Raw genomic sequence first — 27,617 nt, 5'->3', positions numbered from 1 at the left:
GCCAGCGCTCAGAGACCACCCACTCCTTAGCCATAATGATAATTTAGAATTAACACTTTCACATTATCAATGTCTGTTTCATGCCACATGAATTAGGTGATTGGCTTGCAGTACAGCCTGGATTGCAGTACAGCCCAGCACTATCAGCCAGCCAATCACATGATGCTTGTGTAAGGAGACCAAGGAGAAATGTCATGACTAAAAGTAGCATTTCAAGAAAACATTCAGTAACATAACTCTGTAAGCAAACGTCATTGGACAACAGTAATTAAACGGCATTTCCAAGTATGGAAACCTTGCCAATTGTAACTATTAAGGCCGTAAGCAAGTAAAAATTTGACTATGGAAAAATAAAAAATAAATAAAAATCAGTAACAAGTGCAAATAATGGTAAGGCTAAACCCCAAGTTAACCAAGAGAAACTCGGAAATGTAGTAAGGCCAAAAAAAATAATAATAAAACAAATCTAATGTCAGAAAGCAAACAAAAAGCCAACAAATCCTGAATTGGCCTAAGAAAGTGTTACCTGTAAAATGTCAGCACTGCAGAGCAGCAAAATGCCCCAACGTTTTAGCAAGATCACCATTACCAAGTGGGTGCACATCATAAAAGTTATCTTGCTGAATGGCTTGGTTACTGGCATTCGATTTTTTTTGGTCCTATATACATTACAAGTCACTATGTACTAATTATCTACAGATTTTTTATTTTTTTTTAATTCTTTATTTTGGTTGTGCAGGTGGTTACAAGGTGTCAACAAACGCCACAACAGCGTATAACAAAAGCGATACACGGTAGACAGTGGCATGAGAATTTGCACATTTTTCTGTGTTTTTTTTTCCAGCGTAACTAAACATTTATAATATCCAAGTTAAAGTAGAGGAGGCAAATAACAATAAAAACAGTTGAGTTTTGGAGCTTAACAATGCTAAATTGGTCGTCTTAATGCAGCTAGCACTTTATATAAGGTTACATACCATCTGAAACATTTCAGAAGTTTCTAATAGAGCTGCTATATGTTTACAAGTTAGGTTTGTAACGTGGCTTGTGTTGCCGTATATTGTGGCATGGTTTGTTACCAGGATTATGTGAAGCATAAACTATTATCTACTAACACGCCGGGCTAAACAATGCCATGAGGCCGGCGACACTAAAGAAAAATATATACTGTCGTTAGCTAGCTTTAGTCGCATTAGGTATGCACTAGGTGTGCCATTGAACTGACAGCTATGAAGCAGACATATAATGACTTGCATGAGGAAGGTGCTTATAAGTGTGACATGCTAGATTTAGATCAACTGAGAAAACAACATAAACAGCGACCACGAGGTTCCAGGAAAGTGCTTGTCAGCCTGAAAATTGTGGGCTAGGTTGTGGTCCGAAAAATGCAATAAGCGACATAATACACTGGTAGTTTTGCACTACATACGGGCAACACATTGCAGAATTTAAGAAGAATGGGATGTCTGTACATAAAGACTGTCTAGGCCCTATTATACAGTGGGCCGCCGTATGCAATAGTTAGGCAAACATAAAAGTAACATTGGTTAAATGCGGGCTAGGCAGAGAAAACATCGAGTAGAAACATAGTAAGACATAAGGTGCACAGTTACTCTGGACTCGTGTACCACGAAAGCAAAGTCAGGCTAGTGCATTTACTTAAGACAGGCATGGCACAAAATTATGAGTGTGTGGGACTAGCGTGTAAGTGTGGGAGCTGTTAGGCTCTGTCATCGAGTGTGGCATAGGTATATGTAAAATCGTGTGTGTTATTAAGCATACAGACAGTTTAATCTATACTTTGGAAACCGTTGATTGTAAGATAATAAGCAAAGAAATACTTATTTAGCTCTGCTCTGCTGACCGGAGTGGTGGCAGGGAGAGAGGCTACTACAAACCTTCACCCTACGCCACTGGTGTGCTGGAGCAGGTAGTCCATGCAGTGACTTGTCAAATTGCCTTTAATCCGGTCATCCGTGATGGGGACCAGAGGTAAGGCCGGATGTTGTGGGCTTTCGGACCTCTGTACTGCCAAATGGTGGTGATGGGAGTTGCTGTCCCGGGAGTCCGTGAGTATAGTCATGTGCCTACTTTCAGCCCCGGTCTGCCGTGATGAGCGGGTCTGCTGCTTACTTGGCGGAGAGCACGTGAATGTTGACCGAGAGACGGTCCGGGGTGTGCCGGTCTGCTGGTTCGGAGACTTGGCTGGCAACAGTCGGCTTGGGTGCTGGAGCTGGCGCCTTAATAGGGCTTTGTCCCGCTTGTGTTTGCGTGGAGGGGGATTCCAGCTATAAGGTGGGTCTGTGTGTGGTCGACTGGGTGGGCCGTGCCATTGGGGTAGCATCATTCCTACTGCTTTGGGTACCTGAGGTGGTCCTGAGCTTGGCATCAACCGTCCCCTCCGCTTTGCTGTCTTGCGTGGGAGAGGTGAGTGATTGACCCTCCGCCATCTTCTGGTTTCTATCTTCTTGGGCCTTGCATCGCTTTTCTGCCGCTTTGGGTGAGCTTCACCTGCTTGATGCGGTCGGGTCCCAGGGATCCGATGCCTCACACCACCACACCCCGTTTGTTCTCCGGTGTTCGGCTTCGAGAGGGGCTGCAATAAAAGCTGGCTTCTCGTGGTAGTGCGGTGGGGGTGCACCGCTGCTTGTCTCCGTCTGGCCTCCTGCTGGGTAGGCTGTGGTGATGGCTGACCCGGTTTCTCAGGCGTCTGGGGTCCCATGTGTGCTTCCAGCTTTGCCCAGAAAGCAGAGAAGATGCTATTCAACCGCATCTCCGTTTCTTGCCATGCGTTGGGTGAGTCGGCGGTTTGGTAGGTTACCGCCATTTTGGCATCCGCAGTGGCAGCTGGCTTTGGGCTCCGCGGATCTGTTGTTGGCCCGTTGCTTTGCCGGGGGATCAGTTGTGGGTAGACCGGGATGACCCCCACCGGTCCAGAGGGGGGGGAACGATGGCCCATTGCCAGGTGTCCGGCGTGGAGCTGCGTTTGGGGAGCGGCCGTCTCCCTTGCGCCTGCCATGCTTGTAGGCCTCACAGTGAGTTTTGCTTGGTCCTTCGCTTGAGAGGTATCGTTTTTCTCACCTCATTGCCCACTCTCGTGTGGTGGCCTTAAAATCGCGATTGGGTGCCGGTGTGGCAGTTAAATTTCGCTTTAAATGTCGATTTTAGCAGGAGCTGCTGAGAAAAGCGTCTTCACAGCTCTGCTGTCAGGCCCCGCCCCCCTATCTACAGATTTTTACCTCTGTATTTGCTTACTTTTTGGACAAGACAGACAGTAATTTAGGCGTTCATAAGATACTGACTAGTAAAAGTAATTGCATGGGTTTTGATGTAATGAACTCCTATCTCCCGCCATTATTCTGTTACTGTAATTTGAAGCTATAAACACCTACTCCCAACTATGCTTCCCTGCCTGTCTCTGACTTTTACAGATGCTTTAGTAGCTTTCTTTGAGAAATCCTGAGTAATGAAGATGATTAACTTCATTCATTAAAACAACCTGAATGAAAACATTCTTCCACAATAGAATAGCCATTTATTGAGAGCTGGTACTAATACTTAAATATTTTAATATTTTCTCTGCACTTAAATATTTTTCTCACAATAAATCTGTACAAAAACTATTTGACGCACTAAACCATTGGCATGATTATTATAAAATCCACTATTATGTATAAATATTAACAATGAGAAAAATACCTCAAAGAGAAGTCCTCATCGTGGAAAGCTATGGAATATGCACAAGCAGACTACGGAAGGTATACTTAACAGTATGGGTGAGAAAAACATTGTCTATTGTCATACCCGCACAAAAAGTAAGCCAATAATATAGGAACAATTCACAGTGCTGCAGAACTGGTACATATCAGTATAAAATACTGACAACGGGTAACATAGAACAATTTTGATTGAATGTGAAGCTGTACAGCAGCCTGCCTTTCCTTCATTCTGAGAGAGGAAAACAAATAAAATAATAAAGCAATGCTTACGAAAGTGACTGGAACCTAAACAAAAGGTTTCTAGGAATTCTATAGATCTCCCACTGAAGGATTGTATGCTCATATCACAATGACAGGAGAGGAAAGGTGTGGGTTTCTATTATTATAGTGATCTTACCAGTTCTATATTTTTTCCAGGACATGCACTTAGAGGCTTGCAAGCACTGGAGTACAGGAAAAATAGTGATATCACCTGTGTAAGAGAATTAACACAGGGAAGCCTCTTACTGCAACCCTTGTTCACACCATAAAACTATATGTATGATGTAGAACTCATACTTTCACATCATGACCTTTACAAAACGAGTGGGCTTAGAGGGCTCTGACATTGTCTGTTTTTTTGTTTTCTTTTGTTTTATGAGAAACCACTTGTAAATGGTTGAAATTATTCCTCCTACCAACATAAATATTACAGTAAACTGTAGTGGTTATGGTTCCTTCAGTGACCCTTTAAAGTTTGTTTTTTAATTTGGTAATTATCAAATCAATGATCTTAAAAGAGGCTGGTAAAAATCCAATTTTTATTTATTTATTTATTTTATTTTTAACATGGATCACAAAAAATGCACCTCCTGTATAAATCAATTTGAGATATAGAAATGTATTCACAAAATTAGGAACCGTGGAGGATTAACAGAGGTGCTGCAATGTATTAAGCAAATGGAGCCTTCTCCAACCAATAGGATCTGAGGGGAAAATGCATAAAGAGACAACAACACACGATAAAATTGGAGATTTTAACTCTAAACTATCTACCAAAGAGGTGGTCACAATCACCAAATATTGCAAATGCAGTTTCCTATTGAATCATTGGAATTGAGGAAGTCCATATTTGTGAATATTAGTTTATCTAATGCAAGATTAAATGTACATCAATTCATGAAACCAAGTAAGTGACCAGCAGGTGTCACTAAGTCCATCATAAACAAAACTGTGGATTTATGAAAATGTATGACAATTCCAACATGCAAATTGTTTGACATGGTCACAAACATACTAAAAATGGTCTGGCATCTGAACCTTGCAAAGACATATGTACAAATGATAACCTGTGGCACATTTTGGCATACCAATAAAACAAATATTAATTGAGGTAATTCAAAAGTACCTAAGAAACAAACAGGAGGGAGGTTACAAATTAAAAGGAGACAAATGATTATTTCTTAGTGAATAGTCAAACATTTAAATCGGGAAAAACTTAACATTTATTCAATTGTTAAATAGAGGTATATGCAGTAAAAAAATAAACAATGTCTATAATTCCCAAGGCCCACATTATTTACTAATAAGCAGATAGGGGCCCTCAAAGTCACAATATAGAGTACCTATGGTGAGTATGTTCAGGGCATTTACCTTTATTTGGTTTATTAGCACGTGGATGTTCTTATTTTCCCCGGGCTCTTATTTACTTTATTTCTGTCACACTGGTTTATGACTAGTTCCTGGGTGATGGATAAATGCTACTGAATGTCTAAGTACCAAACACCCTATGTTTCTGACAGTTGCCAAGCTTTGATTTAAAATGGATACTTTATTGAATGTGACACTTTGTTTTTAGCATTTGTTAACAACTAGCTATACTTACTTACTTACTAGGAGCTATGTGGAATTGCATACCAACAACAAATGTATACATTTTAATAATTTTTTGGTGGTCTTGCATAAAGCTCTTTGTAACAATAGACATATTAATTAAAAGTTTTAACCCAATTTGTATGTTTGACAATTCACTAAAACAATCCTTTGGCATGCCAATCATTTTTCTGATTTTATTCACCAATGTACATTATATCTTACACCTACTAAACCACGTGTAACAAATCTGAGGACTAATACAAGTAAGGCAAAAGTGTAAAAAAATGAAAGCAGTTATCCACACTGTAACCAGGATATACAGAGTACCACTCCTCCAACACTAAAGGGGAGCTCTATAGCCTAGTAATAGAACAGATTCATAAATAAATGAAACCAGCTTCCCCCCTAACACAAAGGAACTGTTGTAAGAACATAAGTGAAAACACAAACATATGAAGGAAAGTATACATCAGAATATAATGAATAAAAAATTAATTACATCCACACAGGGTGACTGACAAGCTAATTAAACAAAAATATAATGTGTTGTTTGCAATGCTTAATATGACTTGTGCTGACTTTACCGTTCGTACACTGCACGTTTATTTGTTCTTATAACTGAGGTCACCGTATTCCCATTCCCAATTAACACTATTCCCCAAGCGTGTTCCAGGCGTCCTCAGGATAAGTTTGCCTCTATGCGATTTATCATGTCACAGTGCTGATGTTTTTAATCAGCCTTTTCCTTTCTATATTGTTCATGTTTTATAGCTTTGCCACCCCAGTTAGCTCCATGTGATAGTCTTCCTATATTTATATATAATATAGTATGATAATATTGTCAAGCCCTGAAAAGCAGAAAATCACCGCAGAAGGCATGCTATGGTGTGCAGTGGAGAGCCACTTTTAAGGCTTGGCTAGTAAGAAAAGATTACATATTTTAGGGCCGAATGTAGTAATCGATACTCTTTAATAAGTGGATGGAAAACATTCCAGTAGCCATAATTTCTAAAATAACAAATCAGTTCAGTTATTTTATATTAAATTCTAATACATTTTTATTATTTATGTCAATAAAATCAGTTGATAGTTCCTCAATATGTCACAGTTATTCACTCCTACAAATTAGCTATTTACCCTACTACTGCCATAAATGCAAAAAGCCACACAATAATTGAAATGTTAACTAATTTTACCAAAGCATAAACCATATTAAAACCCAATAGAGATACTGTGGCAACTCTTCAAAAATTCTGTATGTTTTATAAACAGAAGGACAATATATGACAAACATGTTTATTCATTATTTCTGGGGAGATTCCAAGCATGCGGTTTAATTCTAAATCTGTATTTTCAATATTGGGGTATGTTTTCAGGACACATACAGTGTAGCACGTAATATGCACTTGCAGGTTAGACACAAAATAGTGCTGATTCTACATGCGTTTGGTAGAAATTGCAGAGTAATCTTTTTGTGGAATTAGAATTAAAAATTCCCAAAATATTTGTAAAAGGTCAGATGTACAGAAAACAAATTTTGCGATTATTGTGAGCAAAGTGTATTTTCACCTTGATCTCATAATATTAAAATATTCCATACAGTTTCACTTTCACCAGAAGTAGCACATCTAGCAGGAAATATACTAGTTTAAAATGAAAGATTGCTACAGTAACATTTTATAGTTTTCTTTAATATGTATCACAAGATCGTTGTATACTTTTTGTGCATACTTTGTTGTATCTGATATAACGTACCCAGATCCCAGGGCATTCATAATCATTTTGCAGCTTGCATTTGAGAACTTTCTGCAACTTTGCTCTGTGTTGGTCTACCTTGGAGGTTCTGTGGATGCTCCAAAGTGGAAAGATCTGGTTACCCACCCCTACTTATACACTGCTGGACTAGTTCTGACAGACACAAAGTATAATACAGACACCATAACTTTAGAGGAATGCAGTTATGGTGCAAGATGGTCCTGGCTTAACTGTTTAACCCAGCTTAACTTTTAACCCCAAAGTCTTCAATACAGCATCCGAGAGCTCTGCCCCTTTACTTTAGTTGACATTCTCAGCCTATCAGTTGCTCTGCTCCCCATTCACAAAATGGAGTGAAAAAGGTATGCATCTTTTTCACTTTGGTTTGTGAAGGAGAAGCTACTGAGTGAAGCCTCAGGCAGGAACGGATGTAAAGGGGCAGAGCTGAAGCCTCAGACAGGAACGGATGTAAAGGGGCAGAGCTGAAGCCTCAGGCAGGAACAGACGTAAAGGGGCAGAGCTGAAGCCTCAGGCAGGAGCGGATGTAAAGGGGCAGAGCTGCAGCCTCAGGCAGGAGCGGATGTAAAGGGGCAGAGCTGAAGCCTCAGGCAGGAAAGGATGTAAAGGGGCAGAGCTGAAGCCTCAGGCAGGAAAGGATGTAAAGGGGCAGAGCTGAAGCCTCAGGCAGGAAAGGATGTAAAGGGGCAGAGCTGAAGCCTCAGGCAGGAACGGATGTAAAGGAGCAGAGCTGAAGCCTCAGGCAGGAACGGATGTAAAGGGGCAGAGCTGAAGCCTCAGACAGGAACGGATGTAAAGGGGCAGAGCTGAAGCCTCAGACAGGAATGGATGTAAAGGGGCAGAGCTGAAGCCTCAGACAGGAATGGATGTAAAGGGGTAAAGCTGAGGCCTCACACAGGAACGGATGTAAAGGGGTAAAGCTGAGGCCTCACACAGGAACGGATGTAAAGGGGTAAAGCTGAGGCCTCACACAGGAACGGATGTAAAGGGACAGAGCTGACTGGCGTCAGACAGGAACGGATGTAAAGGGGCAGAGCTGACTGGCGTCAGACAGGAACGGATGTAAAGGGGCAGAGCTGACTGGCGTCAGGCAGGAACGGATGTAAAGTGGCAGAGCTGACTGGCGTCAGGCAGGAACGGATGTAAAGTGGCAGAGCTGACTGGCGTCAGACTGAAGACTTTAAACTTTTAACTCCTTAAGCTGGCATTCAGGACCACCTCACACCTTAAAAATCCAATGAAATTATTACAGTGCCCAGAATAGTCACAAATTGTATTACAGTTTAATCGTGAAATGTAACATATGCAATTTCTGACTTCATACCTACATCTAGTGTGAACATTTCTAACACCTAAATTATAATACTAGTAAAGTAAACCTTAAACTAAAACTAGCAATAAATATGTATATATACAAACATACTTAGAGAAAAGAAAAGAGAAAAACTCCTGAAAGAGTAAGCTTACCTGTGCAACCATAGTCTGTACAAAGGTATGTGGATGCTGCTGCTTTTGGTGGACAGCACTTTCTATTGCTACTTTTGCCACAGTACTGGGATCAACACCTGCTGGAACAGCAACCATTGTTGCACTGCAGCCAGCATTATTGGGATCACTGATTGTAACAATCCTCACTCCCACTTTATTTGGAATTACAGGGATCGATTCCTTGTCACTATCATCTGCTGGCCTCTTAAGAGATTTGCAGTCTGTTGTGCCATTAGTAGATCGTATATCGGCAGGGAGGACAGGCTGAGAAATTCTAGGCCCTGTGTGGGGCAAAGCAATAAGTTGATGACCTGGTAAAACAGAAGCTGTAGACTGAGTGGAGACAACTACAGATGGACGTTGCTGAGGCACACCTGAATTCAAACTTGAAGCTACAGGCCCATTGGGCAAGTCTGTTGGTGTACCACAATGTATCTGAATTGCTAGATTAGCAGCATCATGGATGCTGCTTGCAAAATGTGACATACTGTTTGGTAATAAAGGTCCATTAGAAAGTTTTTCCACTTGATCAACTTTGGCAGTTACTTGTGAAGAATTTATAAGTTCTTGTTGCTCCACCATAGAGATGTCACCATTTCCTACGTGATTGGAAGCTTTGTGATTCGGAATGTTTTTGCTCACGTGAGAGCTGTCCACCTTTTCAAAATCACAAATCCCATTAACTTGTGGCCTTTTAAAGTCATTTTTTGTGTCCTGCATTTCAGTTTGCTCACAGCCCTGCTTCCCAGGAGGTCGATTTTCCCCCAATTCCACAGATGACCCATTAGTGACCAGTTGACATGGACTGGCCTCATTTTGAGTTTTCCCTGAGTTTGATGGAGGTAGACTTGAGTCATACTTTTTACCATTTAGAAGATTCCCTATCTGAACTTCAGTTTCATTGCTTTCCCCATTGCTGGTGTTTGCAGACCCTTTTGGACAGGAAGGATTCTCCATCACTTCAATTTTCCGTTCGTGCACGTGCAACCCTGTTGCTTCCTTTGCTTCTTCCTCCTTTTGGCAAATTATTTTATCACCTTTAAATGGGGGAGAAGCAGGTCCTGACAGCTGGCCACCAGGCTGTGTAAGAGCGGCAGGAAGCGTTTGTACCTGAAGCCCTACTCCTGTTTGGGTCCCGCTCATGGGTGCAATTATCTGAGCTGCATTACCCTGGCTGACTGTTGCAGTAGCAAAACTTGTGTTTGGCACAACTGTTATGGTAACTTGGTTGCCAGTGGTTCCTTGGAAAATTGTAGCTGGGGAATTTGAGATTAACTGACCTGGTAAAATCTGCAGATTTGATATTGGTACAGTCTGTACTGCAGTCTGGTTAGGCAGTGCACTTTGGACCAACTGCACATTCTGTTGCCCAACCAAGATTTGCTGAGGTGTAGGTTGCCCTTGCACACCAAATGAAGGGGATTGGTTATTAGCTACTTGATAAACCACCTGAGGACTAGGTGCTCTTGCATTGCTTGGAGGTGGTATTTGTGGAGCAGGCAGTATAAGTTTCCCACCTGGTGTTGTAGGTCCCCGTTTTGGTAGCAACAGCTGCTTTATGAGGCTAGATTCACCTGGAGTGGTATGACCAACTCCGCCACTGGAAGGCTGGGACTGCTGAACCTGTACTTGCATCTGCTGCGGTGGCTGCTGCTGAGTTTGTAATTGTGTCTGCTGTTGAGCTTGTGCCTGCTGTTGCTGGGGAGGTGCTGGTGACAATTGTTGTCTTTTTACAGAAAGCATCTGGCTAACAGTAGGAGCAGGTCCTTGTGAGACTGGAGTGGTTGGGGCTGAGGTCATTATAGGTGGGAGCTGGTTATTCATTGTTATTCCAGAAGATGATGAAGCCATGCTTGTCTGTCCTGTTAACTGAACAGTTTGTGAAGCCTGGATAGCAGCTGGATTAGTAAGTACAATTTGGTGAATGGCTGGTGCGTATGCCTGGCCATGTTGGGCAGCCTGACTTACAATCACAACACTCTGCTGGGGTTGTTGCTGCTGCTGTTGGAGAGGTTGCTGCACAACTGTAGAAGAAACTTGAGAACATAGGGGCTTTGGAGCAATGTTCTGAAAACCAATTCTGGATGTCTGGGAATTCTGAACACCTGCTATAGTAACCACATGTCCAGTTGCAACTTGAAAACTCTGCACTGTGGTTGCAGATACCATATTGGGTGAGGAGGTTGTGACATACTGTTGTGGGGTTATGATTACAGTATCTTTCTGCTGGTTGGAAGCTGGGGATTGCTGAGATGTGACCTGTACTGCCTGGGAGGATGTGGTGAGTAATTGCTGACCTTGTGAAAGAGATGATGCACCAGGTGGCATGTTCTGTACCCTCCCAAATATGTGGCCCTGGGGTACAGTTTGCTGAATAACTGCTACAGGAGTGCCTGATGTAATCTGGCCTGGTACAACAGTGTGTAATGGGGACTGTTGCTGAATTACAGATGGATGGTGAAATAATGCCTGAGAACCTACTACAGTAACCGAGGGCTGCTGCCCTGCACCGCAGTGATTTTGGACTAAAGAAGCTTGTGTTGACCCTCCCAATGCAATGCTAACAGGAACTCCTGAATGTTGAACAGAGCCCTGTATTACCGCAGCTTTAACAACTTCACATGAAATTGGAGTTTTGTTTTGTATTACAGACACTGTGGTATTTTGATGATGCTGAGCCTGATTCAGAGGATTTTGAGGAAGCCGGCAAATTGTCTGTGCCACAGTGTGGACGCCTTGAATGGGAAAAGACATTTGTGTTGCGGTCAGAGTCGGTGCTTGGTTGGTTGCTGTTACTCTCTGGAAAAGATTTGTTCCTGCCTGTGGCATTCCTGGCAAAACAAAATTAAAAATGTGAATATAAGGTAGGAATTGATAGTGCTTTCATATACACTCCAATGTCTGTCACATCAAGTCCCATGGATGTGTAACTTAAGCTTTGGTGGCCTTAGGTTTAGTCTGCACTAGCAAACTAATCTATACATAGGCATGCGGATACAAATACACTTAAGGCAATACGATTGCACATTGCTAAAGAATATAAGAAATCGCTGCCAATTAATGCCTTACACTTCACTGTAGGTTTCAACATTTAAAAAAGACTAGTAGCTTCTATGGTCTTTAGATCGGTGCAAAGACACCCCCACAAGCAATATGTATGTTTAGGGGAGTGTGTGTGAGTATGTGGAGGAGGTGGGAGCTACTTAGCTGAAGCAATCCATATTTGGTATCATCAGCTTCAGGGATCTGCTCCATTTCAAATTTTGTTTAGTGTGAAAGTACAAAAACAGAATGATCCATAACGATCCTGTATAGATTTTCTTGTGTATAAGATGCCGGCTTTCATTAGCCAATGCAAGTGACCAAAACGTCAAGATGGGAGAGACCGCAGTTTGTTTTATAGATGGAAAGACAGTACACCTGTTTGCACTTTGCAGGTCTGTCTTTTGACACTTATGTCACAAAATGGATTGTAAAAAAAAAATTGAACAGAAGTTATCTATATTGCAAAAATAACACTAAAACAAGAATTAAATAAAGATATATATGTATATATATATACATATACACATACATATATACACTACAAAACAGATGACACACCTTGAAACATGTACCTAAACTCACTGCCACTAGGACACAGTGTAAAGTTTAAAAGAATGTTTAATTTTAGGAAATATTGAACAGAAGGCTTGTCAGATTGGAGATAATTTGGTATGTCACACTGGTGTCAGCTACAAGTAGGAAAAAGTGATCTGCAACGAAATTCACCTTTCTTTCTACAAACCTGCTGGCAATTTCACCAGCACAATGTTTACTTTGAATCTATGCCTAACAGTAATTTAAAAATCAAACAAGTTTCAGTGACTACTCATTACATGGATTTGACGTTGAAAATGTAATCTATAATATGTGGTATAAGCTAGTTGTGTCACTTTAACTGCTAAGTCAAGTCCTCTACTAGTTTAAGATTTAAAAGCCTCAATTTGATTACTCTGATAACTGCAGGGAATTTAACAACTGTACAACTACTGAGTAATAAAGAGGGGGGAGGGGAAATACCTGGAGAATTCGTCCCGGCTACATCCGCAGGCATATCAACTCTGCCGCTAGATGCAGACTGCTGCTGATAGTACATCTGAATAGGAAGAGGTAAGGTCCTTCTTTTCACTCCAGACACATGGATATGAGCTTGTCCATTATTATTTGGATCCTCTACTCGTTTTATTGTGTGGTTTGGAAATACAGACCTTTCAAAATAAGAAAATTACAGATAATTAAAGTACTACTTTAACATTAAAATGTTTTTTAAAAAAAATGAAGGTTAAAGATGTTTCGTTAAAGGAAAACCTTTTTGTGTTAGTGAAAATAAAAGATTACATCTTTGAATATTATTTTGTAATAAATTAAGTGAGTTGTTAATTCTCTTCAGTGCATTTCCTGACCGATAGTTGCTCAGTGGTGGCAGTCATATCTTTAGCTTTCATTGTGCAGAAGCAAACCTTGTCTGCCAAGACTACACACAATTTAAGAAGATATAAAACTGCTTGTGTAAGATTTCAGTCCCTTATGAACACATACTAGCTGATCTACCTTCTGTTTTTGTTTTGTAGGTTTGGTTTATTTTTTGTTTGTTTGGGAATGCTGTGCCTCCGACCAAAGAGGTCTTAAAACAGGTTCCCCATAGGGCAAAGGTGAGCCAGGTGTTGCTCTGAAAAGATGCATTTACTTACATGAATACATTAAAAAATAATGAATACAGAAGCTGCAGTACATGTAATCTTTAAATTTAAATGATAAAAAAATTAAGAAAGTTTTCTTTAAATATCTTAGCAACACCTTGAAGTACAACAAATTGCAACAGTTTTATAAACTTTTGAAATATTTTGCATCCCTACTGACAAACAAAGGTGTATTGTGCAGTTGACAACAGTAAAGCTGTAATAGTTTTGTTAAGGCAGATATAAATATTACCACACCAACATAATTGACTTAAATCACACACAGTAACGCATACTAAAATATCAGTAACAATAATGTAGTATTAGTTTATATATAAATATTCTTTCAAAAAAGTAAGAACAATACTCTTCTCAATCCCATTTTTATGTATTAGGTCCATGAGTTTGTAATACTAACTTTACAACTGATGTAACATGTAAACATCAAACTGATTGTAACTGTTTTAATACAGAACATAATTTAATCTCTACAGAATAAATGCACTCCACCACATCTGGAATAAACCAATACCTAATAAAGCAGGTTGATACAGTACCTAAGACACTTGTAGAACCCAGATGAGGTTAGGATTCCACCTCGAGCTAATTTGCTACAGGTTGAGAGGTATTCAGAGTACATTTCTGAGCGTGAGACTGAGCAATCAGCACTCACTTCAAAATGTGCATTTAACCTATAGAGGAAGAAAGAAGTTGGTTAAAATATTTAAATCTTTAGCTCCAAGTGTAATCAAGCTTTAAAACAAGAGTTACGTTTATTTCATAGGTAAAAGTGAGTAATTGTCCTGAGAAATAAGCTTACAACCCCCTTCCCACCAATTACCTGTAACTTATCCCCTCTCTTTTTCCCGTCCTTAAATACTTACACTTAACTGGTCTGGTTAGCTTTACTTTGTATTCTTTGAAAGCCAAATTATGAACTTTTCTTTAATTTCAGTCTCACATTTTTTACCTATTATATATTGTAAATATGCTTTTTAGGACTATAATTTTATAAACATAATTTGTGGACGAAAAAATTAAAAATATATCCCAGTGTCTTTTCCCCCCATACTTGGACAAATGTCATTGGTTTCTGGGCCATTTCCAGACTCCTCTCAAATACTAGATACTGATTGATGTTAGTATCCATAGGTCAATGATAAATACTGTGTAAATTACCAGCACACTGGCTCTAAGATATACTTGTGGAAGTAGTATTTTAATTGGCTAGTAAGACAGCATGTAAAGCAATGTACTGCAAAGGCAGAGATATAAAATGCACACTAAACACACTATTCTATGCAGTATTTCACATGCCCATTGCAGGTTGTACATGAACAGTCTTCTAATCATTTCCAGTGTAATAAATGCCAAAATAATGGAAAACCACAAGTCACAGACAATATTAGAAAAATAAATCTGGTGCTGGTATTGCAGCTAATTCTACACAGACATTACCCTTCCCCTGCTTTTGGTATGGCATCTGTTGCCATGAATACACAAAACCTGTTCTGATTTGCTTGCTGAATCTCAGAGGAGCTTCTACCTTTGATGCATTCATATAAGCATGATTAAAGGGACACTCCACGCACCCAGACCACTTCTGCCCATTGGAGTGGTCTGGGTGCCAACTCCCACTACCCTTAACCCTGCAATGTAATTACTATTGCAGTTTTCATAAACTGCAATAATTACATTGCAGGGTTAACTCGTCCTGTAGTGGCTGTCTACTAGACAGCCACTTGAGGGCACTTGATTCATATCTCTGGTGTGAGGACCTCCAGTCCTGTGTGAGGACCTCCAGTGTCACTCAAATTCCCATAGAAAAGCATTTTCAATGCTTTCCTATGGAGAGCTCTAATGCGCATGCGCGGCATTGCCGCGCATGCACATAAGGTCTCCTCAGCCGGTGGGCGGGATAAGTCTCCCCCGCCGGCTGACGTGATGAAGGGGAGGAGCAGCGGCGACCCGAAACCACCGCAGAGGGACATCGGCGGGGGTCTCAGGTAAGTCACTGAAGGGGTTTTCACCCCTTCAGCAACCGGGATGGGTGGTGGGAGGGAGAGGGGACCTGCAGTGCCAGGAAAACGTATTGTTTTCCTGGCACTGGAGAGTCCCTTTAACATTCTTTATATTTCGCAGAGCAATAAAAATAGGTTGGATCAACAAAATGTTGAGGAGTATAGAAAAACATATACCAAGTAGAGTTTTTTGCAAAATAATTCATGTAACGTTGCACTACATGTTATTTTGTCAGCATCTCACTCAAATGGTATTCCAATAATCTCTACTTACCATTGACAACCAAACTTTTCACTGTCTATCTCTACAATTCCCGGAGGCGGAGTATTGTGTGTTGGAGTTGGCCGTGGTGCTGGTGGTGACAATGTAGAGATATTCAGATCACATTATCCATACAAAACATTTCTATTTGATCAAACCTTTGATCAAATTTTCCCCAAGATAATGGGAATGTATAACAACTAGGCAGTTGCAAAACAAAAAGTATTTAAGTAGCAATGTAAATATTAGAGAAGTGGAGCATCCATTTGTTCCCCACTAGACAGATAATTGAATTGATAGGTGCCAAGACACCCAAAAATATTTAGAAAAAGGATTAAAATTATCTAACAGTATGAAAGAAATGAAAAGAGGGGAAAGGGAAAGGGGGGAGAAAAGGGAAAGAGAAAAGAATAAGAAAAAAAAATCTGGGATAAATGGTTAAATAAGAATGAGTTTTTCTAAATTACCCTGACACAATAAATCTTTTCATCTCTAAACAAAATCGAAATTATATACTATCCTAAAAAGGTCTCCATGCCAAGTAGATGAAGTTGTCTCGTCTCTATTGGATCAATTTTAATAAATAAAAAAAGGATCTAAGAGAGACTTAATGTTTATTGTGATTTATGTATATGTACGTCTCTTATATGTATTACTCAATATATTCTTATATATGTAATTTCAAAAAGTAGAAAGATGTCTGTATTTCATATGAATTGTCCAATAAAATAAAAATAAATTATCTACCAATATAAATACAATAGTCCGCACACAGGGTGGAGTCCCTATAGTCCATAGAAAAAAATTAAATTGAGGATGGAAAAAAAAAGTGCACATATATTGGTATAAAAAAAAAATGGACATAAACAAATGGCATTAGATTCTCCTGGTAGCCCTCATAGGTACTCGAGGGTTCAAGCAGGTATAATATATTACAGATGACACAGATATCCAAGCAAAAGAAATAAGCTTTACAAAAATAGGACAGGTGAAGGAGAGGAATAACAAATTGTTGCAATACCTGCTACTGCCAGACAAGGGAGAGACCACCCACACCACTACCCGAAAAACAAGTGATTCAAGTACCCTGGACCAAAATCTCAAAATTTCTTAAAATTATCTACGCATCATACAGAATGGTAGAAAGTCCACTGCTTAATTAGTAGCAGTGGCAATTAAATTTTTAAGGTATGTTTAACTTAACACAGAAAAATGGAAATGATCTATTAGTTTTATCTATGTACAAAATAATGTTTAAAAAGTAACAGTTCAGAATATTTACAAGGGCCTATGCAAAGCTAGAAAAAACAAAAACCCAAAACATAGATATAGATCCCATTATACAATGAGCTTACTCTGAGCAGGGCTTGCAGTCACTGGAGCAGCAACATGTTCAACGGACTGAGGGCGGATTTCGGAAACAACTTGGTGGTTGGAGCTTTGATGTTCAATAAGCTTCACAGCTGTTAGTGCATCAGCTCCAAACATTTGTATATCCATGGATATTAGACATACCAAAGTATCTAAAAGTCACAAAGTAGTGTAATAAATTAAGAATGGAAGGGATTAGATATTCACTGACACTTTGAAATAATAACACAAATAAAGTTTAATTATTTAAAAGTCCACTGTTCTTGGCTTAAGTAACTGTAGGACATGTTTTTAAATCACACTATCCATCTCTTGATATAATTTACCCTATCCATGAATAGACTAATCTAATCCATTTTAATAATTTTCATATTTGGACCAATATAATAGATTCTAATTATTTGTTCACTGAAGTTATATGGCTCCTCCCCACCCCACCGATTTGTAAAGTTTACTGCTCTGTGTACATCTTAAGCCCACCTCTCTAAAAGCAGCACTGTCACCATTTGGGGACTTTGACGAATTCTCACAGGGGACAGGGAGGGCAGGTAAAACTTTATCCTGTCCACTGTGGGTGCAAACGCAGTCATAATGAGTATTTCACAAAGATAATATTTTTATGAAATACTCATTTTTATGGGTGGATGACAGTGCCGCTTTAAACCAAGCACCTACCCATATGTAGTGTTGCCACAGTAGAGTATATTTATTAACCTACGGTAGGTCAGACAGGAAAAGAAGATTCTCTGCCACACAATACACACATACACACACACACACACCTGACCAGGAAGATTAGTACCTGGCTGTCTGACAGCTGGGAGTGGTGCCACAAGCTTTCTAAAAACAAACATTAACGTGAAAGACTGTCGGTACCATAATCATGTCCGCAAGAGGAAGTGGTGTTGGTGTGATTTGGAGTGACCTTTGGATATCTCTCAAGGGGCTCTTTTATATCTTAGATCAAGAAATAAAACGCATTCAGTTCGAAAGCACAGTTAATGGAAATCCATGATAACGTTTCTCACCTATACTTCTCTCTACATTTGCAATCTTCACACAGGCCACTTCTCCCAGCTCTGTGAGCATATAGAGCACTTCAAGGGTTGAGATGACCAGAAGCACATCCGGTAAAGTAAGATGACAGATTATTTCCTTGTAGCTGTCTTGATCCACATACTCACAAATAAGAACACCGTTATCATCGGCTTTACACAGGTTCCCTAAAATTTCCATGCCTAGAAATGAAAAAAAAAAAAAAAAAAAAAAAAAAAAAAAAGAATTTAAAAATAAACCTCCCAATGCTTTATACAGGTGAGGAATTTTAACCAATATAACATGACATTTTAGGCTTACCCCTCATTTTTAAGAATCTATCCCTTGACATTAAGCATTTTGTAATTGTGTGGAACATTAGGTGAGTGGTTTTGAAGTCAACTGGATCTAACTGAAGCTGAAAAAAAAACAAAAAAAAAAACAGTTAACATTCATATATTAACATTTGTTAGTACTAAGCCAAGATAAATCATTGAAAGCTCTTTTATTTATCCACAGAAAGTTAAAAATAGTACATTAGCACAGGACTGTAAAATGCCATATCAAACTAAAGATATCTGACAATATTAAATTTAACAAGAGGGAAGAATTTACCAAATAAAGCATTTTAAAATACTAAAGTATTTTATCTATCACCTATTTTGCAGTAATTGCCTTCAGCACAACAGAACTAGGCAGTCATTTATAATAATTAATGCCTGACATTTTCCACCATCAAAGATAGTATTGTATATTTCCAGGCAGGGTCCTTGTCATGTGCTAGAAAATGCTAACCAAGTCAAAAAGAGTATGCAGAATGAAATATAACTTCACTGTACTGAAAAACATTTGTCTGAAAACAACCAGATTCACCCACAGATTTTTTATTTGTGTGAAAACAACCAGATTCAACCGCGCTACAATTTAGAAAGAAAAAAAGGGTAGTTACATGTAAAAGTCACAAGTGTGCTAGCACACCAGTCCACAGGCAACCAGGTTTTTCAAGTGAAAATTATAAAAATTAAAAAGTTTGATAAAGGCTCACACGGAGCCTAATTCTGCCCCATAAATCTACCCTGGACTTTATACCATTGCCCGGTTCTTTGTGTTCTATTTAGCCAGGAAGCACTATAAAGCAGGTAAATAAAATGCATAAATAATGAACCCAATCCCTGTATACCTCCAGTATTTACTATCAGTCCACTAATCACCCTTAGTAAGGCACAAATAACACTAGCTGGTAATTGATAACAGATATAATTGGATAACAATACAGAGAAGGCAGAGATTGGTAAGTGCTAACATAGGTAAATTACACCAAGATGACGTATTTGTGTACAATTTCAACTGCTGCGTCCAAGTCCAGTGAAACAATTTGTAAACAAATCTCCAATACAGACGTAACATCCAGTACAGAATGTGTCATCTAAATTTTGCATCACCTTCACATATTGGTGACCTAGTTGGCATTTAATGTCCACTGCATCATCAATAAACAGATTAGAGAAACGTGAACAGATGATACAACTTTACTACTCTGATTGTCAATTTTAGCCAAATTCAGAATCTTTCATTCATTGCAAACTACACTATATCTTTAAACCAGTTTTCGTTCGAAGTATATGCATTTTCTTAAAAATCTTTTTTTCCATCTGTACAGTAATTATTGCATGGACATTACTTAAACAAAATCAAAGCAGTCACTGCATCTTCAAAAAATATATTTAAGTCACTAAAAATAAAAGAATTTGACAACACGTTTCTCTAAAACACTCTTTAAATAAATGTATTCTGTAAGAGTATCCATTAATTCTACAAAGGATTACCCCCACAGCAAATCTTAAAGTTTAGATAGAGGTCTAATTTCAAGGCTATATCGTTTTTCAAATACATGCTATTCTAAGATGTTCTCTTAAACCTAGTTTTATGGAATTGCGAAGTCGATATATGAAAAGAAAATAGTATAGTGTTAAATACAGAGGATAACTTTGATTTGGTGGGACATTCCACTGACCTGTTTCCAAACTACTCATTGGAAAGTAAGGGAACATGTTGGTAGGGAGGCATTTTGACAGAGTTCGTTGAGAGTCACATTATTAAAATTTGGAGAACAAAACAATGACACCTACATAGTTAAATAAAACAGTGGGGATAAAAATCTATCCAGGAGTTTCTATAGTTTCTTACCTCTGCTGCAATATTTCCCAAAGTATCAAGTCCCAGTTGTCTTAGGGAAATAAAGTGACTATGAGCAGACAGTAACAGGAAACGAAGACAGGTACGATTAGCTGCCAAAAGCTTAACATTGCTTTCTTCAAATGACAGATTTCTCAGAATTACAGCTATCTGGAGAACACGTTGGCCTTCAATGTCATTAATGCCCAGTTTCCTCGGAGGGTGAAATAGGGAGTCCCATAAGGATTCTGGAGATGTACCTTCTGAAAGGACATACAGGGAAAATAATAGGAAGAAGAATAAGAAGAGGAAGAAAAAGAAAACAAAAACAAAGCATAGATAAAATAGAAAACCAATTTCTGATTTAAGCATAATTTTATTCATATTCGTATCATTCAAAATTAACGTACACAAACATAATACATAATTACTTGTATTAATGCATTGTGCTAACCCAAACAGCTAGCAAATGTATAGAAATTTGTTTTATCTATAGATTTAACATTTAGCCTCTCACTGTAACACTACAGGGATATTCAGTCAAGTGAAAAGACAAAGTGAATTTCAAATTTAAGGTCAAAATAGCTGAACCAGAAAAATTGTCCAATCACGGTTCATTTACTCTGGCCGTAAATTAGAAATTCAGTTTGAATTCTCACTTTATGAATAACTGTGTTAGAGTCTGGTCACATCCACTGGGCGCAGCGATCACGAATGAGACGTGTGGAGACGCTGAACGGTAGTGCTGCCTTCTGTGCAGCACTGAGCCAGGAAGCACCTAGAGGTGTCCCTAGGGGCAATGTAAACACTGTCTTTTCTCTGTTTAGAATTGTAACACAAGGTTAAAGCATGTTGTTTGTACCAAACCTTAAAGGAACACTATAGGGTCAGGAACACAAACCTGTATTCCTGATCCTATAGTGCTAAACCCACCATTTAGGTGGCTTGTCGTCCCCCACTCACTTTCCTAAAAGTTAATAAAACTCTGCTTATTTCAAGCGCCGCGTGGGTATGCTGGAGCTGACCCCGCCCCTTGGTGACATCATCAGAATTACCAATTTTTAACCAATCCAATGCTTTCCCATAGGCACATATTTGGCCAGTCATCACATCCTCATAGAGATACATTGAATCAATGAATCTCTATGAGGAAAATTCAGAGTCCCCCATACAGAGCGTGGAGATGCTGAATGGCAGTGCTGCCTACAGTGCAGCACTAAGCCAGGAAGCACCTCCAGTGGCCATCTGAGTGGCCGCCACTTGGAGGTGTCCCTAGGAGCAATGTAAACACTGCCTTTTCTCTGAAAAGGCAGTATTTGCATGAAAATGCCTGCATATAATGATTATACTCACCAGAACAACTACATTAAGCAGTAGTTGTTCTGGTGACTATAGTGTCTCTTTAAACATAGACATAAGAGGGAGTGGCATAGTAAGGCTCCCTATGTATAAAACGCAGATGTGAATGCACCAGTCAGAAATTATTTCTTTGGTTCCAGCTGAAAATTATTGGTGGTTGTTCACAGTTATTTTAGCCAATGTAGTAGCCACCTCTAATAACTACAAAGCATTTGAATATCTCCTGAAATCATGGAAAATCAAATATGTTTAATAGCTTCACTGACGAAAAGGCCAACAAGCCAATAATCACAAAAATTACATATGCATTACTAACAAGATAACTAACCTTGGTATCCATTTTTGTCATATATGAGGTCACGTATTTCATTGTCATCTACAATATCCTTCCAAAACTGAAAGAAAAGAAAAAAATACAATGTGCCAAGGTGCGGATATGTGCCACCAAACGTATACTTTCCCTATACTTTTACCTTGCTCCCTGCAACTATCCCTTATTCTTGTTACTCTATCCCCCACACCACACCATCATTCATCTTACAGAGTCCCTTACCAACCCATTCCATCTTAATTAAATCTGCCAAATCTGAGTTTGTTTTCATGCCACCCTACTGACATGAAGCCATATTATCATGTTATCAGGCACCATGAAAAGACCCATTAGGGCAAATTCAGGTAATGTGACAACAAAATAAATATTTGTAATCCATATTCAAATTGCATAGAATGTTTTCAGATTTCTGATGCGTGTGCACACACACACTAACCAATATAGCCTTCCAAACACCATTCTTCTAGTATTCAATATTACAAGTGCAAAGTTGTGCATTATGGACATTACATTAGTTATAGTACATTCATATAATAAAGTGTGTTTGTGGCAACAATTAATGTGTTGGCTCAAAGACTATTTATTTTAATATAAGTACCCATGGCATTTCCTTAAAAACATTTTTTGTTAGTTTTCGTTATGTATTTTTTTTTTGTACCATCATGGCTTTTATAGTTTGATAAACATAGACTAACAAGTCTATTTCCGAAATTATGATTGGTGGTGAGCTGATGATCAATATGCAAAATGTGGTCAAAACAGCAATAACTGTGGAAAATCAAATGTAGCTGTGAAGGCTATTTTTCCAGCTACTTTTTTTGTATTTAGAATTTTATTGTAGCTTATAAAGATTAATACAGACAGTAATAAGCAGTATACGCTACAATTCGGTGCATTCCATACGGGTAGACAGCAACTTCTCATTCATATCAGAAATTACAACAATATCATTTGGCTGTCAGTGGGAACGTTTGACTACAATTTACTGATTGGTTGTCAACATCCCAACATCCTCTGTTTAGTGAATAAATGATGGCATTTATTCATATTGGAGAAAGTTTTGCAAAGCTAAGTTTGCTCAGGTGGTAAACAAGTGAGGTGAGTTTTCAGCAACATGCAAATTCCTGAATGCAATCAAACTAGAAAAAAGAGAATGGTAATTTCAGGCAATGTATCATGAAAACCAAATCGTTTTGTCTTCGTTCATATGTGTATCTTTAAAATGTAGCTCAGTAACCACATAAAAGTGACAGGGCATCATCTTAACTCTGCTTGTCTACATTGGAATAGCTATAATCAGGGACAAATATTCTAATTTTCTAATACTAAAGGGTGATGGAATGACAATAGAGAAATATAACATACATATTATATCTACACACATACATACACACACTATATATATGTACATACACACACACATACACACACTATATATATGTACATACACACACACATACACACACTATATATATGTACATACATACACACACTTATTTTTCATTCCATCTTCTAAGGCTATTCTAACATGAATCAAAAAATAAATGCGGCATGCACTCTTACGAGCGGTCCTCTTTATACAAATACTTCATATGGCAATTACCACTTTATTATAAGACAGGTTAATTAAATGCACCCTGGCAGGAAACCTCCTAAGGCATTTTCCCTAGTCAAAAATAAAGGCTACTTTGAAAGAACTGTCTAATTGTTTTCTGCATAATTAACCTGTCTTAAATAGCCATGCTTGCTTATTCTATAGCATTTGTAGCTGTAATTTAATTAACCAACACCACGTTATCTCTATTAGGAAACCAGACTAGGGGTGCAATAATACACAGGATTGGTTATTAATCTCAGGCCTCACAGCTAGATTCAGGAATAGAAGGTACAAAAGAATATCAGGGGGGAAGAAACTACAGATTTCAAGTATGCAAAAAAAAGAAAGAAAAAAAAACAGAAGGCAGCCAATGTCTACCACTATTAAGGTCTGCCTCATCAGTATTGCTGGAAGATGTTGCTCTTTTTTAAAATATTTACGGTAACTCTAAAGCAGGCAGCATATAAATGCAAACCTATTATGGACCTAATCACTTTAACCCCTTAAGGACAGAGTCAAATGTTCTGAACCAAAACAAAACAGAGTATTTATGCTATGTGTTTGTTCCACCACAATTTAAAGGGACACTAGTCACCCTGACCACTTCAGCTTATTGAAGTGGTCTGGGAGCAATGTCCCTGTCCCCTTAGTTCTGCAATGCAAATCATAGCAGTTTTTGATAAACCAGAATGATTTCCATTGCTGCACTAAGACTGCCTTGGCTGGCTGTCAAACAGCCACTTGAGGCACTTCCTGCTTGCTTGGCGACTTTGGGTAGCCTAACTTTTGTTGGACGTCCTCACGCACTGCAGTGTCACTAAAATCCCTATCCCAATTGCAGCAATGCTCTCCTATAGGAAGGGCTTAATGCACCTGCAATTATAGTGCAAGGAATCCAACCTTGTAAGAACTAGGTATAAAGCGATAGTCATGATTTCCTCCTTCAAAATCCATAGAACGTTAACCCAAACTGCCCAGAGAGGACTATACAGTGGATTTAAAGGATAATTTGGCCCTTCAATAAAACATGTCAAGGTACAACCGACATACCCCACACTTATAGTGACTGATGCCAATTACCAGTTTTAGAACTCATTGTTTTGGGAAAATGGATACGAAACTATACAACAATTTGTCAGCCCCTGGTCTAGTAGTTCGGGCATGAATCTATTTACATGAAATTGTATATTTTTGAATGTTTACTCTGAAAAGATAAAATTATGGAAAATGCAAATAATTTCACTGTGCTCAACACGTACAACATATCGGTAGGACATAAATACGAAATGGAGAATTAAACTAACTTACTGATAATATATGGCATCTCAAACAGTTTAAAAACAACTGCAGACTCCGTAAAATACAGAAAGCGACAACAAAACATTGAAGACTAGTTAAGCTTTGCAGTGAGACGTAGCATTGAAATTGTGTGTGCTGGCAAATAATTTCTCTTACCTGTTGTAAAATGCAATTCTACTGTGGGAGTTAACTCAAATAATCTACATCTAAATAAAAGAGGCTATGGCTCTTAAGTGGAAGCCATATGTGCTGCCAATTAAAATATACACAATATCATTTAATATTCATTCATGCTGTTGAACACAAGTTAAAGAGGACTGATTAGATTTATCAAGTTTTGGTTTTTCTGTAGGAGCAGGATTTCAATAAAACATAACTGCTCAGACACTGGGAAAATTACAGGGTATACTGACTGAGCTATACAGCAGGGGTCAGCAATCTATGGCACACGAGACATGCATGCACGCACAGTTGCCAGACCCAAACGGGTTGAGAAGATATACGGATCTCCCCCTGGACCTGGCCTAATCTGTGTCTTAGTGCCAACCGAACATTCAGCACCAGCAGTGATTTCAGCAGCTGTTGAGGAGAAGTCCTCAATTTAGTAATTGCAGCAACTGGAGGACATAATTTCAGATTACTTCCTTCCATCGCTTGTGCAGGGGACTCCCCACTGGAGAGAGCAGGCTGCCAAAGCCGCAACAGTTCCTGACTAGTACCTGGCTGCCCAATCTCTAAATGACCCGCAAGGAAGCCTCCTACAGAGCCAGATTTACACCCAGCTTAAGAAGTCTCACCTATATGCAGATACTACAAACTGCTCCCACACATACCCCCTACAAACACAACACTGCTGACAACCCACATATGTGCACACAACACCCCAAACAGCCTGCACATACACAAAACACAATCTCACAAGCAACTCTTATACACGACCCACATACACACACACACACACACACACGATACAAAGCATATATACTTATATAGAATACCACAAACTGCTCACAATATAACAAAAGGCACATATGCCCAAACACAACCCTACAAAAAGCAGCTACTCCTCCCATAAATAACAAAAAAATATTGGACTGGAACACGAAGAGACATTAAAGTCCTGTTCTGGTACAGTGCTGCCAATAGGTTGCCTACCAATGCTATACATGCTGTGTGTATTTTATATAACAATTTACCAGTAGAAGTATGTATACATGCTATGTTATAATGCTATATGCTCTTATGGTTGTGAACTGGAAAAAAAACTTTGCTCCTTTAAAGCAGCTCATTCCCCCAACTGATTATTTTCAGCACTTGACAATAAATTACAAATAAGGGAAATAATCAGGTATGTCTAAGCGCTGCCATAAGATTAGGGGTTCTGAAGTGTTAAGTCACACCACACAGTAGTTTGTATTTTATGTGCCAGCTGACATCATCAACCATGCAGCAGAGGGTTTTCAAAACCTTTATGGATGATTATATGTTTGTATATTATGTTAGTATTATCTAGATGGCTGATTTCACAAAAAGACACATTTTCAGCAATTTTTAATTATAATGATAAAATGTTTTTTTCATAAAGCACACTCAATCATTGGAAGAAGAAAAAAAAGAAAAGAAAACCACTATGCTGTTTTGAGAGACCCAATAAATAAAAGCAGTGTATAAAATCCAGACGGCAATTAAAATAATGCAATGTTAAATTATTTTACCAGCCCTCCAAAATGCATCATAACGCTACCGAAATGCTGGCAAGTTGTCACTGCAGCAGAGATACAGCAACCTTGGACCCCGTGCTCACTGTGCCTAGAGGGATTTCAGCTACACCTCGCTGACTAAGCCTAAAGTAGGTAGAAACTATTATCCGGGGTTGCTGCATCTCTTGCCAGCATTTTGGTCCTGGACTGCCATTATGGGTGGAATCAGCATAATATGTAAATAGTAGAGGTTTACGATGTAATGACACAAGTGAGCAAAAACATTTTGAGACCTGAGAGGGCATTTACTGAAAGGCAAGTTATTCAGTTTTCCTAAGCTTTTGTCTCTTGTCATATTCTCTGTTTTTGTTGCAATACATATTTTGAGGTTTAGAATTAAAAAAAAAAAAAAAACACACTTCATTAAGATTATTCCTAATATTAAAACGTTAAGTGGATACAGTACCTGTACAAAATCTCTATCTGTTTTCTCCTTCCATTCATCGCCAAATACAGCAGAAAAGGTTCCCAGAGCTACAAAAAATTTTATGAGAAAAAAAAAAAGTATTAGAATAATTTGTCAATTAAAAAGGTAACTATTTAGGTATCAGAGTTTATTCAAGTCAAGATTAATAGAAATATTGGCAAACCGATTACTAGAAACAAACTTCAACATTTGGCATACTTTCAAATTTATTAGTAACAGAACTTTTAAATGCATGTTAAATAGATAACACAACTTGGGAGCTTTAAAGGGACACTATAGTCACCAGAACAACTATAGCTTAATGTAGTTGTTCTGAGGAGCATAATCAGTATATGCAGGCATTTTCATGCAAATACTGCCTTTTCAGAGAAAAGGCAGTGTTTACATTGCTCCTAGGGACACCTCCAAGTGGCGGCCACTCAGAT

General features: G+C 38.7%; 1 protein-coding gene across 1 annotated transcript in view; it reads right to left on the bottom strand.

The window, feature by feature from the left end:
• ARID2 (AT-rich interaction domain 2) overlaps window positions 1-27,617 on the bottom strand; it is an 87,669-nt gene that overhangs the window by 8,448 nt on the left and 51,604 nt on the right. The window contains exons 6-15 of the mRNA XM_063446947.1: window positions 27,172-27,239; window positions 22,107-22,173; window positions 20,432-20,682; window positions 18,566-18,662; window positions 18,238-18,447; window positions 17,194-17,361; window positions 15,851-15,929; window positions 14,113-14,247; window positions 12,897-13,084; window positions 8,814-11,665 (exon numbers count right to left, since the gene is read on the bottom strand). Of these exons, the coding sequence (XP_063303017.1) occupies window positions 8,814-11,665; window positions 12,897-13,084; window positions 14,113-14,247; window positions 15,851-15,929; window positions 17,194-17,361; window positions 18,238-18,447; window positions 18,566-18,662; window positions 20,432-20,682; window positions 22,107-22,173; window positions 27,172-27,239 (4,115 nt within the window). The remainder of the gene's footprint in view (window positions 1-8,813; window positions 11,666-12,896; window positions 13,085-14,112; window positions 14,248-15,850; window positions 15,930-17,193; window positions 17,362-18,237; window positions 18,448-18,565; window positions 18,663-20,431; window positions 20,683-22,106; window positions 22,174-27,171; window positions 27,240-27,617) is intronic.

The sequence above is a fragment of the Pelobates fuscus genome, chromosome 3, assembly GCF_036172605.1.
Source record: "Pelobates fuscus isolate aPelFus1 chromosome 3, aPelFus1.pri, whole genome shotgun sequence".
NCBI classification, from domain to species: Eukaryota; Metazoa; Chordata; class Amphibia; order Anura; family Pelobatidae; genus Pelobates; species Pelobates fuscus.
Note: the sequence above shows the minus strand (reverse complement) of the source record. Positions and strands in the feature narration are given on the sequence as shown.